Source organism: Pyxicephalus adspersus, chromosome 5 (assembly GCF_032062135.1).
Source record: "Pyxicephalus adspersus chromosome 5, UCB_Pads_2.0, whole genome shotgun sequence".
In the NCBI taxonomy this organism is placed as follows: Eukaryota; Metazoa; Chordata; class Amphibia; order Anura; family Pyxicephalidae; genus Pyxicephalus; species Pyxicephalus adspersus.
In genome coordinates this window covers 33788682-33802529 of record NC_092862.1, presented here as the reverse complement: position 1 = coordinate 33802529, position 13848 = coordinate 33788682, and the positions used below count along the sequence as shown (strand labels likewise).

General features: G+C 37.7%; 1 protein-coding gene across 1 annotated transcript; it reads right to left on the bottom strand.

Moving 5' to 3' along the window:
* Positions 1-2766: 2766 nt before the first annotated feature.
* On the bottom strand, positions 2767-12656 carry COPS5 (COP9 signalosome subunit 5). The gene is made up of 8 exons (XM_072411091.1): positions 12485-12656; positions 9457-9691; positions 8254-8382; positions 7349-7414; positions 7076-7161; positions 6661-6772; positions 3803-3951; positions 2767-3069 (listed from the first exon to the last, which is right to left on the bottom strand). Exons 1-8 carry the CDS (start codon positions 12622-12624, stop codon positions 2985-2987), a joined length of 1002 nt encoding a protein of 333 aa, XP_072267192.1. The 5' UTR covers positions 12625-12656; the 3' UTR covers positions 2767-2984.
* Between the last annotated feature and the right edge of the window lie 1192 nt (positions 12657-13848).

Sequence of the window (13848 nt, the reverse complement as noted above, 5' to 3'; positions counted from 1 at the left end):
CAGACATTGTGAAGTATGAAATATTAGGAATAGTTAGAGAAAATAAACCACTTTGCTAGTGGCAGTACAAATGGCTCTTTATTGGACCACATTTTTTTTTTTTAGAGGTGTGACTTTTTCTGATCATAACTCCTTTGTAGTTTACTTTAGAATATATATATATATATATATATATATATATATATATATACATTTATTAGTGGCTTCAGAAAGCATTTGGACCCCCTTCACTTCAGTTGTTTTGTTATGTTGCCTGATACTACAACGGTTTAATCGCTTTTTTTTGCCTATTTACTCTACATTTAGTACCCAATGATGATAATGAAAGTGAAAACAGAATTTTAGAAAATTACGTAAGTTAAAAAAGAAAAAACTTAAAGAGTGTATGTTATGCAGAGTGAGATCTTGTAAAACCACTTTTGCTGACCATGGCAACTACAGTGCCACGTTATTATGTGGTGATAAAATAAAAATATACATTTTAACCCAACCATTGAAGATTTTTTTTAAATATTGTTAAATGTGCAGCTTGCATTAACATAATACCTTTTGGTCATGCCATGAGGGTCCTGGTGCAGGTACATCCTATATAAGCAATGCAACCCTGTCAGACCCATTCCCAATAGAGACAACAAGAAGCCACACAATGCAGTGTGCACCCACTGTTATGATCTGGAAACTTGCCCTAACATGCACTGAAAGTAAAAAAAAAAAAAAAAATTGTAGAGAAATAGTACTCTAGCAATCAACAAGCCAAGTAAAAACACAAGTAAGGCCGTGTAATGTAATGTGCGATACCACCATCCACTTAATATGCCTACACCTTTACTCAAGAATCAGTTTTCCAACTGAATCCAATTAATGTGTGAATATATGCCAAAAAGAGCTTCTTCAACACACTAAATAAAAAAAAAAATGCATACAAGATAATGATGCATTGATACCTTAGGTCTGATAGACTGTATGCCATCTTTTCTGACACTAGTAATAGGTGTTGGAGATGTCAGGCGAAAGAGGATACGTTCTATATCAGGGGTGTCAAAATCTGGCCCCCAATGTCCTTTTTTTTGGCTCCCAAAGGAATCCTAAATATGAACTGCAGCTGCCTGCTTCTGCATTGAAAAAGCGCCGGTACTACAATTCCTGGCATAACTCGCGTCTATAGACCAGCGGGCTCTCTGCTTATGCGTGGCCCTGCATTGGACTGGTTTTTAGATGCAAATATTGCTGGGAATTTTAGTAGCGGCGCTACTTCAATGAAGAGGGAGTTTCAGTGGCGGGCCACTCAAAAGATTTAGCTCCGCATTGGGCGCATCTGGCATTTCCAGCACTCCCCCCCAGCTGTACTTTTCCTACTCCAAGGCATGAACTTGAATGGTTGGATTTTTATAGAAGAATATTGTTATTATTGTTAGCCTGTGCAAAAAGGTTACCATTGAAATTTAACTCAGAAGCCACAAATAGAGAAATTTTTTCTTAAATAAAATTAAACATTTTTTTATGCCTCTTTCTCTATTATAAGCTTGCTCCAGATTGAATGTCAAGCAAAACCTCTTTGTTTCCAAATAAAAAAAGGGTTTATATCTAATGAGAAGGAAAAATGTCCTCAATTTTTTCAATAAATTTCAAGGTTGGCTGTCGACTTTGTCTAAGTTTTTAATTTTGTCCCTGTGTATTTGCGTTTGACACCCCTGTTCTATATCATATATTTTTGATATGCCCAATCACAACCCCCTAAGATAAACTGATAAATGACCTCCATGTTGCTTTGGTGGAGATTCCAATTACTCTGGATGTGGTCACTCACCTGTTGGGCTTGCTCATAAGTAATCTTTCTAAACTTATTAAAAAATTGAGTTACTTACATCCTGACTGTGGCCAATTGTCTCTTTTCAAGGCACTGGAAAATGGTCCACCTCGGTTCTTTATTTAGCAAGTTTCTTTTAAAGGGTGGGGGATGGGTAGGGAAAGATTAACATAAAGGAATAAACATAAAAAAAATACATTGGTAAGTTTAAAAAACCAGGAGGCCACCCCCTGGATCTTTTAGAACTATATGCTCAAAGGATGTCCAGTTTATGAAACACCACACAGCCTGCTGACTACATGATAGTGTTGAAAAGTTCACAGCAATTTGGGCACCTTGCGATTCTTATTTGTTATCACCTACCAATATATTTTAGCAATTTACTAATCCCCTCCAACTAAAGGAGAACTTATAACCATTGAACAAATGTTTTCCTTTTGTCCTTGGTACTCCTATTGGTGGAACACGTATAATGATTTTCCTAATTGCATTGATGATTATTCTCCTTTGGGCAACTATTGATATTTCTGGAATTATTTTTGTATACTTAGCAGCGAAGACTCCTAAATAAAAGACCTTTTAATTCATGCTCCAGCCCTTATTTGATTCTGGCCTGCTTTCTTTTCATTTGTTGTGTATTGTTTGTACGCTTTTCTTTTGTTCTTGCATATGTTGTAACTCTTTTTGGAAAAATCCAATAAAAACATTTTTTTTTAAATAAGATATATCTTACTTAAGGATTATCACCTTAGCCATCAATCCCACATACTATCATGTGCCTTGTTAACAAGATACAGTAAAACTGAAGTGGTCATTTCCTTCACGAGTGTTGAATAGAATACTTTAAAAGATGGTATTTTTTCAAGCATGTGGGGAAGTTTGGAAACAAATACTATTTAAATGTAAAAGATAAAAAAATAAAAAATCTTCATTAAAAGACAATCATACAAAAAACTTCATACATTTTAAAAAGTAATTTTATTCACCTAGAAAGCAACCACATTTACAATGCTCTTATTGCAATAACGGTCCTATGCTTTCCATTGTCTGATCAAGGGAAATAAGTGCTACATGGTGACATTGTACAGCTTCCGCATAAAAGAAGCAACTTATAAACACAACAAGGAGCTGAGGAAGAGCCAGTGAACAGCGAAGTCTTACAAAAAGAGTTAAATGCCTAGGAAGTGTTTATTTGATTAAAGAGTTTATCTTTAATCACTTGTGACATCAATCCATGGATTGCTTCGATTGTTGTTTTACAGCTGAAAAAGCAAGAAATAAAAATAATTAGATATAACTACAATGATTGAACAATTGACAGTATGCTATAGACACAATATCAAGAAAAGTATGCACTATAGTAGCTTGTAAATCTATGTTGGACAAAATAATTTGGGAGTCCTGAAACTAATGGGCATTTACAGTAAATATGTATAGGATTACCTGTCAGGTGTAGTCAATGTAAAGTTTCTCAACATACATTTACAGCCAGGTGTTTAAAAACAAACAACCCAGCCCAAAAAGTACCCTTCTAAAACTGCTGGACTGGACCTCAATACTGGGGGCCAAATAGCTTTTAAAACCAACACATTTTTACATTCTGAGAAAATACAGCAAATTAAAGTATATCTCCAGCCAAAAACTTTTAACTTTAAATAGAGTAAGGAATGGTTATAACTTCAGTTTTTTGCCATTTGTGTCCATTGGGAAAAAGTACTTTTAGCTCCTAATCCACATACAAATGTGAAAATAAGAGGCAAGCTTTCAAAATAAAGTAGTTCCACTATTTCTGTTTTGATTTTAGATACCATTGAAGGAAAAATGTACCCATTGTTTGCTCCCACCATAGACAGCAATTAAACTAAAATGTGGTTTGCTATTTTCAGAGGCAGGTTTGAACTCTATTCTGGTACAGTATCAGTCACATTCACAGTAATTTTCAAAATCTGAGATATATTTGATTTTGTTTTTTTTTAAAACCCAATAAAAGTATACCTGTCTCTTGTAGCTTTGGCTAGTTTGTCTTCAGATTTCCTATCGTGAGTTTCTAATCCCAGCATAAAACTTCCTCGACCAAGCTGGGCTTCTGATTGCTCTAGTTTCTCAGACAAGTCAAACACTTGTCCTGTTGTGTAATCAGCATTCTGGAAAAGAAAAAAAGCACACAATAAACACAGATACTGCATAAGACGGGAACACTCCTTTTTTTATAAAGCTATATCTCATTTACTTATGAAGTGCAATGAAATGATCTGCAATCCAAAAATGATTGACTTCCTATTTTGCTGCATAATAGAAGGACCACTTTAGCAAAACCATTGCATTCTGGTAACTTGACAAGTTTAATACCTGTAATGATAAGCATTTCATATAATGAACACTTTTTAGGTCTATGTTCAATTAAGGATTCCTTCCTTTGGGTGCACAGACATGAGGACATGAGTAAATGTGCGTTGCTTTAAGGCCTGTCTCTGAACAAATAATAAAGTATAAAATGGCAGAAGACCACTGGAGTTTGGATTGAAGCTAATCATTTAAAAACGTACCACAATGCACCAATTTGACAGAGGCCAGTAAGAGATTATGCTAATCAGATGCTGCTTTGGTTTTACTGCAGAACGGTGTCATCTTGTAAAAGGAAGCGCAAAAATAGGCCAACTCAAAGGATCAACAAAAAACAAAAAAATAAGTGACAAGCAGAGCTCAGAAAAACAAACTTTGCTGTTATATAACTAATGACAGAGTGAAGCATGTACACCCCTCCCCTGGTTTTCCCATAGTTTCACTGATGTTATCCTAAAAAAAAAAAAAAATTAGTTCCTGGCTGTCAATATATTTTATCCAATTCAAAAAGGTAGGAATGAAATCAGGCAGCATTTACTGAATGGAAGTCAACGTTAGCAGGGTTAAGAGCTATAAAACATTAAAGGCCTACCCACTGTACAGGTTTTAATTTGTATTGGTAATTCTTTTCACATTATTTATACAAAAGAGCAAGGATGGGAGTCACAGGTTATACATGTCTGGTAGCCACACCATGTTTACATAGACATTAATGCACATTAGGAGTGTTAGAAAGCGTAGCTAAACACACACTATTTAACAAGTATCAGTCTGAGCAAGATATGTCATCCAATCACTCTTCAATCCTAAAACTATTTGCAGTGACCACAGCAGCCTTGGTAAACAAAGCTCTAATACAGACGCTCCTTCTGGAAGTTTTAGCAGACCATTTGTTCTTTGTAAATTTTTAATTTTGTTTGGTTTGTTGAAGCATAAAAAGACCGTGCAATGCAGAACAGTAAGAGGGGTATGCAAGGACAGAAGAGATTAGCAGTGTTTACCAGCCCTTAAAGCTGGAACACGGTGCTACTGGCCCATAAACACACATACAATGCATGTCACCATGTTCTACGACTAGTTTAGGCACATAAATACATTTTGTACTAGATTATAACTTGCCTTGTGACCTCACAAGATCTCTGAATAACCACACACTCTGTATAGCTATTATACTGAGCAAGAGGATTGGGAGGTTACAAATGATTGTGCACTACTACTCCCCTTAGCTCAGCGTAAGGCTACATACACACGTCAGATGATTCCCATCCGATTATTGCTTCAGGGCTAGTATCGGAGAAGAATCTAAGGTGTTTACAGCTCTTGCCCGGCGTAGTGCTCAAATCTAATTACATTTACCTGGATCAATTATTTTCCTTGTTTAATAGTGGTCTTTCAGTGACAAGATATTGAAACGGTCAAATCCAATGTGTATGTATGGATGGCCAACATTACATCAAAAACTCTATACTTTTCACGTGGCCAACCAGTAGAAAAGTTGATGACTGATACCACTACTACAGATAATATTCTTGAACTTGGCAATTGTGATCTACTTCAGTTCCCATAAATACACACATGTGGAATTGTTTGATCAGATGAGAACTAAACAGATTGGCTGGATTTACATGCCTAAAAATGGAAACTCATTTCTTGCCCTACAAATAAAGTTCATACAAACTGCTCATATTTACTCATCTCACACAATCCAAAGTTTAAAACTAAAAGACAAAAGATTGTGGATGTTTACATGGTGCCGGTTTGAACTAGTGTAGAATTATTTTCTTTGATGTACAATTAGTATGCTGTTTTGACAATGCAGGCATTAGGATGTACGCATGCTGGGACTGGACGCATAGATATCTTGCGGCAAGCATAACCCTATTCATTGACCTGGATGGAAATGTTTAGATCTGTGGCCAGGAGATACTGGATAGCAATCTGTGCAATTGCCGAAGCAAAGTAATCTGGCAGGCTATTAGGTACATGTAAAGGGTCTCTAATTTAATAATAATAAAAAACAAAAAAAAAAAAAACACACACACACACAAACACACACAAGACTATAGCTTCTGCTTAAACAGTTCATAAAATGAAAAAAAATGAAGTCTGATATTTAATATTCAGGAAGGTCTCCTAGCCAATTAAATGAGATCACCATCCTCTACTAATCCATCCGACCACAATTTTTTGCTAATCGCTTTTTCCCAGAAGTATAAAACTGTTGCATCAGAACAGAATAAATAACAATTACTGGTTCAAGTTACAACTAAGGTCTAAAAGAGTTAGCGGCAACAGTGACCAGATGACCTGCCTGTGTGACATGAAATATAGTGAAAGCCTCTGTACTATGGGAAAATAAGAGGAGAGTATCTAGGGAAATGTACTACCTCCCTCCTCTTTGTGGCTAAACAATGACGACAACATTCAGCCAAAATATGAAAATCATCCACACGCAAACTACAGAGACTAAAACTAGAAAGCACTTTGTATATATTTTGATGACTACTTACAGTTAGGAGGCTGGAGGAGCTCAATGTATTCACCCAGTACTTATTCCACAAAAGCTCTAGCAGCTTACGGTCAAGAGATGACTTGAAATATGTGACCTCCAGTGCATAATACCTTAATATAGACAAATCACAAATACTTAGCTGAATGCAAACATGATTCAAAAAAACAAATAAAAGGAAAACGCAATATTTGCTCTTTAAAATAAAAGTTCTTAACCTCCTTATGGGTATAATATGTATTTTTAAAAATATATATATATTTTTTTAATTTATTCAATTTATGGTTTTTACATGATTTTGTGTTTCAAACTTTTATTATACTCATACTTTTATACTGTAAAATAAATTTTCATGAAAAACAATACATATAAAACCGGAAAGCAGCTTATAATAATGGAGAAATGGAAATACTTACTGTTTACAATGCACACCAAAGTCTTCTATTTTGTTTAAAGGAATAGTCTGGTACTCCGAGGGACCCTCATCAGGAGGCTTGTACCCCTAATATTTGAAGATCATGAAACAGTTATAATTTTTTTTTCTTTAAATAAACACATCATCTAAAAAATTAAAATCACATATAAAAGCACAATAAACCTGGCTTATTCCCGGAATCTCAAAACAGTTGATACGTTAATGCAGAATAACTAATAGAACCATTCACTTTTTATATTTTGAGTTGGATTACCTTTGGGTATGTTCTGAAAGCCCCAAGATTAACTTTGCCTGCAGATATTGTCCTGGTTGGGTCAATCTGAAAAAAGAGCAGAAGATTGGTAACAGCCCAGAAGGAGCGGACCTTGTAAATCAAAGTGTACAGTTGTTGTAGGATGCTACAGAAAACAGACACCACAAATTCAGACAGGTTACAGACTGCAAGCATGGTATAAAAAAGCCCCAAGAAATCTCATTTCCTGTTTGTGTGATTGCACATTGAAGTCTGGACTAGGATAATATATTGTAGGCATCCAATACAATATTCTCCACAGAAATGTTTTTTTAAGCTGGATTGGAATGAGTTGTAAAAGAGTGCCTGTTCCTGTATTGTGAGCAAGCTTTTCAGTAACCACCCCAAAAAAGCCAGGGGGTGGGGGTGAGAGCACTGCAATATATAAAAAAAAATGTTTTGAGTGACACACAAACTAAAAAAAACAGAACCAGATACTGCTATTCAGAATATACCTTGCAAAGTCAAGGATCAGACCAAGAGCTATTTATTTAGAACAGGGAAAACCAAAATCAGTCATACCAACATTGCATTAGTAGAAATCTTTTAATATGGACCTTGGTAACTGCTATTTGAAAAGGGTGTTTCTTTCTTCAGTTTAGAGAGACTTCATTTCACTTCCTTACAAGCCAGGTAATGAGGGGAACTCTCCACAGTAAGAAACATGAGTGGTTTTAACTCTTTTTTTACTATATATAAAACAAATGTTTTAGTGGCTTTATACATTTAGGGAGTTATTACAGCTTTTGGAATCTTATCGTGGCATGATAACTACTACTGTAGGGTTGAAAAACAACAAATGTAAATGGTATCTGACTCATACAAAGGTCATTTTAAAGTTTATGTAAATGGCTCCTTATACCCACCACAACAGCAACAAAGGGTTCCTGAAATTGCTGATTAAGCATTTGAGTGCTGACGTCAATTCCAGACAACCAACAGCCATAACCCGGATGACTATGATACCAGCCAATTGCGTTTTCAAGGCGACCAACCTAAATAAAAGAAAAATTACAACGTAAAGGAGATTACTGCCCTCTACTGGCACACATTCATCAGCAAAAGGATGTTATATTAAGTACTACAGGGGTCTATGAATATTGACATAACATTTAAAACTATGTATTATGAAATTTCACTCCTAACCTGTAAAATAAACAAATAAAAATTCAAACAAAAAATTGCAAACAGGCAGTTGCTTTAATGCAACAGGGACAGATGATGCCCCTGCCATCTTCACCTGATATTCTTCCTGGAATCCAGTCTTCAGCCACCTTGACTGGGACCATGTAAATCCTGGTGTGCGGGAGTTTGTTCAGTCCCGGCAGTCACAGGGGAAGCACAGCTCAGTTTTTTGGACAGATCAGCCCTGATAAGTATGTTTTTATGCTGAAGGAACGTTGCCTGTCCCTTTCTACATTAAAGACCTGCCCGATCTCTCATTTTCAAAACAGAGCTTTCATTATTTTATATATATATATATATATATATATATATATATATATATATATATATATATATATATATATATATATATATATATATATACACACACACACACATACATACATACATACACGCAGGTTTTTAAATTTTCAGAGGAAACCTAATTATACTGCATAGTCAAAAGACAATTCTTTAAAAAAGGAGTTATATCTATGCCACCTTCTTCACAACTTGCACCAACAAACTAAAACCTAAAGAAAATGTATGCTTTTATCTTTTTCTACTCCCTTCTTTCCTTCCCCAGTGGTCTGAGCACGTTATATGTGTCCAGAGATATTCACAGTCCAGCAAGTTCCAGAAATCATTTAATCTGTACTGTGCATGTCACAGGCTTCTTAGTTGTATTGGAAAATCATCCAAAGCCTCTTTAAAGACCCCATTCCATCATAACCACACACAAATTTACACAGACCAAGAAATGCTCACTGTGATAAACTCATTGGTATATATGGAGTTGTGTATAGCCAGTCTGTAAAACTAATAATAACATGTGGATATGTCCATCTCCTGAAAGAGGAGAGGCAGTAACGATGTAATACAAAGAATGACAAACAAAATCATACCTGTTTTGCATTTTCTATATATGCAGCCATGTATTCATATGCAGCAGCTTGAGCATTCACTCTGGTTTCTGTCCCTTCAACGGGTAATGCAAAACTGTCCATAATGATCATAGTTTCTCCATCGACTTTTCCAAGCATCAGACCCATCACTTCCAGGTTTCCCCCTGACCTGGCGTGCATGACCATCTTCAGAAGTGCTAGGGCAGACACCTTGCAGTACTTAAAGTAATGATGACTACAAAGCAAATAAAAATATATAATTACACATTGTTTATGAGCAACACATTTCATTAGATTGAGCCGATAGCGCAACAATTTAGGATTTATTTAATGCCTTAAAAATTCCACTTGTTCTGCTATTCTTCCTGGAGAGGAAGCTGTACCTGATGACCTGCAGACAAGAATCTACTTGCTTATGCTCCATTCATTATATGGATACGTTTTATACACCTTTCCTGCACATGTCATCAGGGTACGGCAGTGACATGAGGAAGCAAAGCACGGCTCTTCTACAAAGATGACTGCCTGCAGAAAGCGGTAATGCAGAACAAAGCACAGTATCCAAGGAATGGGAAAAAGATAATTTAGAGGGAGCCCACAGACAATACTAGTCACCAGTTCTTTGTTCCTGTTCACCTTTATTTGGGCACAGCTTCAACAGTGGAAGCCCTCTTTAAAGTATGAAGTTAACATTTTTTTTTTTTGGATTTGTATAGCAAGAAAGGATTAAATGCCCTGTATGTATCGTTTCTTGTTTCTGGATCTTGAGATCCAGTTCTGCGTCGTCCTGGGATTCCTCTTTGTCCCAGAACCGCCATCTTCTGCCTTCTCTTCTGGTCTTCTTGCCCCAGGTGCGGGATCGGGTGATGTAGCTGCTGTGACGGGGGGGGGGGGGGGGGGGGGGGGGGGGGGGGGGGGGGGGGGGGGGGGGGGGGGAAGGGCCAATCTCACTGCTCATGCGTGAGATCGGCATCTCATTCCCCTTGGAGGAACACATGCCCCTTCTGTGCATGCATGGGATCAGGGCAAGCCCAGAAGGAGCCGCCAGAGCCTCCTGGGATGCATGACGTAGGTATCCTGGGAGGTTCTGTGCTCCTATTAAGTCTTAATCGCTGCGGTGTTGCACTAAAAAAACAAACAAAAAAAAAAAAAAACACATCAACATCTTACTTTATATAGAAGGGTTGTCTACCCTATGTGAAGTAAAAATGTTGAGTTTAGGTACGCTTTTAATATGATAGCAGCTATAAATGTTACCACAACAATACAACTAAAAGAACACTGGTAAATAAACAGGTAAAAAGTTAAAAAGAATTATTGCTTTCAATCCAGTGTGTGGCAATACCCAATGTGTCAGAAAATCGTTGTTAATGCACATGTGTATTTTTACATACAAGGATAGGAAGGGTTGGGGGCCCCTATTTATTTTTTATTTATTTATTTTTTATTAAAAACTTTGAATTTTTCTTACAATTCTACATAAAGTAGGGAAGGGTCAGAACCTACTGAAGGGGGGGGGATGAAGCTGTAAGCAGGTGGAAGCGCCTGTATTATGACCCAGCTCATCAGTAACCACCCAAAAACAGCCGGGTGGTTGCTGAAGACTACTGAGTGGTGCGCCCAGGTAAAAGGGGCTGGGGAGAACACTGTATACCATAACTAAATGCTAAATTTCTCTTTATTATTATTATTTTTTTAAACGCTTATCAATGCCTACACTACCTTTGAACATATGTAAGGGCTTAAGCTTTTAGGCATTTAAAACACTTATAAATGCCCTCCTTGGATTTCAACAGAAGGGTTTAAAAATGGTTATAGGTGAATACAAACAGGTAAATTTAAAACTCAACAAAAAGTGTTCTCTTTACCGCTCAAAAATGTGCTGCCTGGTGTGTACTGCCAATGTACACACGTGCAATAATTGTCGTTGCAAAGGTTCTTTCACGATCGTTTCTAGCAACTGCACGTTGCATTATTGAGCGCCTTAGACACAGCACCGTTCTGCTCCATGGAGAGGGTAGAACAACGTAGTGGCTGGCACCCCACTGCATTCTCTCCCCTTTACTTCCATTACGATCGTTCGTTATCCATCGTCCGTGGATCCACCAGGACGGTCGTTTGGATGATGAATGGCGAGCGCTGTGCACACGCAAGATTCTCGTCCAATATCGGTCATGAGCGGATTATCAGACGAAAACTATTGCACGTGTGTACCTAGCCTTTGGGATGCATGGCAACTTCAAAACATGGACATTTAAATGCTGAGGAAACAGTCCGTGAAGCCAAAAGGTGGGCAAAGAAAAAAACAAACTATAGTCACCTTACCCCCATGTGTCACATAGCTGGTCATTACACCGCAGCCCCTCTGGAAAGATCGATGTAGAACGCGCAGACTGCAAAATCCAGTCTGTTCCATGAGCCACAAAAATCCTCCAGTACACATTGTGACCGAGCATGGTACAGGGGAAGGAAAGTCCATTTTGTATTTCCTTATTTTTCAGGTACATTGTTTATCCCTGGGTACAGGTGATTTGGGAGGCATTTAGAGAAAACAGGCATCACCTGATGTCACCTGTCTGCCACCATACTGATTTTGATGATTAAATGACACCTCTGCTCATACTTTATACTTACATCTAATAGAATGATGGTGTATGACCAGGATGACATCTCTCACCATCAATACATATCAGGGGTGGGGACAGGCAGTGACACCGAAGATCTGACACCTATGACAGGTGTCACCCCAGGCAATGTCCTGCCAGGATTGTCTGTTTACTTCCTGCACAGGAAGTTCCTCTGTGTCCCCTTCCTATTATATCCAGTCTCCCCCATTTCTATGCCCCCCATGCACAGGGAGCTTCCCGGTGCCCCCTTCCTATCATTTCTATCCATTCCCTCCACCCATACACACTGAGCGCCATCCACCTTAAACTGGGGTGTGTACAGGGAGCTCGTCTGTGACCCCTTCATGTCAGTTCCGGTGTCCCCCATCTGCAGCCCCTCTATACAGGAAGCCTCTACTTACTCCTTAGTCCAGGGTTTCGCGGCCAGGATCTCTTGCTGCTGTTTCTTGTCATATTTGTAAATCTCGTCGATACTTTGCACCTCCTGCATGTTATTGGAAAGCTCCCAGGTCTTCTGGGCCACACTGCTCCCGGCCGCCATGTTACTGGAGTCGCTCCACAACACTGACAACGCAGACCGTACTACGCATGCGCGTCCTCGGTGATTCCATACAAACGGCTCCGCATACTCATAACAAAAAGGGGAGGAATTATTACAAAGTAAATTACAAGAATTTGTTATTCTAAATAATAGGCTTATTATATGAACGCTATGAATATTCAAATCAATATTATATTTAAATAACAGGTTTTATAGATATCTGAGTAAATATAAATAATATGCTGGTAAATGTATGTCCCCTTTTTATAAGATAGTAAAATCCACTGTTCAGCAATACTCGAAGAACAAGCTAGTGAAAGAACTGTGCCATCTAGTGGCAGTCTAGTAGATGACATCTCATGGAAACTCAAAGTTTAACCAGTACAACCAATCATCAAACAATTAGAGGATTCCTATGGTGCTGAAATCATAGAATTATAATCCTATGGTGCTGTAATCATAGAATTATTATCCTATGGTGCTGAAATCATAGAATTATCATTTAAACAAAAAGTTAATCAATTCAAAAATTTCCAACTTAAAACCTATCTTTTCAAACTTGCCTATTATTATTATTATTATTATTATTAATAATATTACACAGTATTTATAAAACACCATCATATTACACAATGCTGTACATAAGTCTATAGCCATGTCACTAACTGTCCCTCAAAGGGGCTCACAATTTAATGTCCCTACCATGGTCATATTGCCATATCTTCTTCTGTCTCCTAAAACCCCTCCTTGCCACCGTTCCTCTTCTGCTGCATCTTTTTGTAAATCTCTTCAATGGCTTCCATTTCACCTTAGAATCAAATTCAAGCTCCTGTGCTTTGCCTTCAAATCCCTCCAGAATTCTTCTCCCACCTACATTTCTGACCTGGTAAACAATACCCCCCTAGCCACTCTCTTTGCTCCTCCAATGACCTACTAATGACTTCCTCACTCATAACCTCATCGCACGCATGGCTCCAAGACTTTTCTACAGCTGCCCCAACTCTCTGGAATGGTCTCCCTTGTCCTATTCGGCTTACTCCTTCTTCTGCTCATTTAAAAGAGCGCTCAAAACCCATTTTTTCAAACTTGCATACCAATCTTCTTCTGTCCTATGAAACCGTCACTACTTCCCACCAATAATAATAATAATCATATTTATAATAAAAACCCTCACTACTTCCCATCAATCCATATCCCCCTCCTAATGTACATTCCATCCCCTCC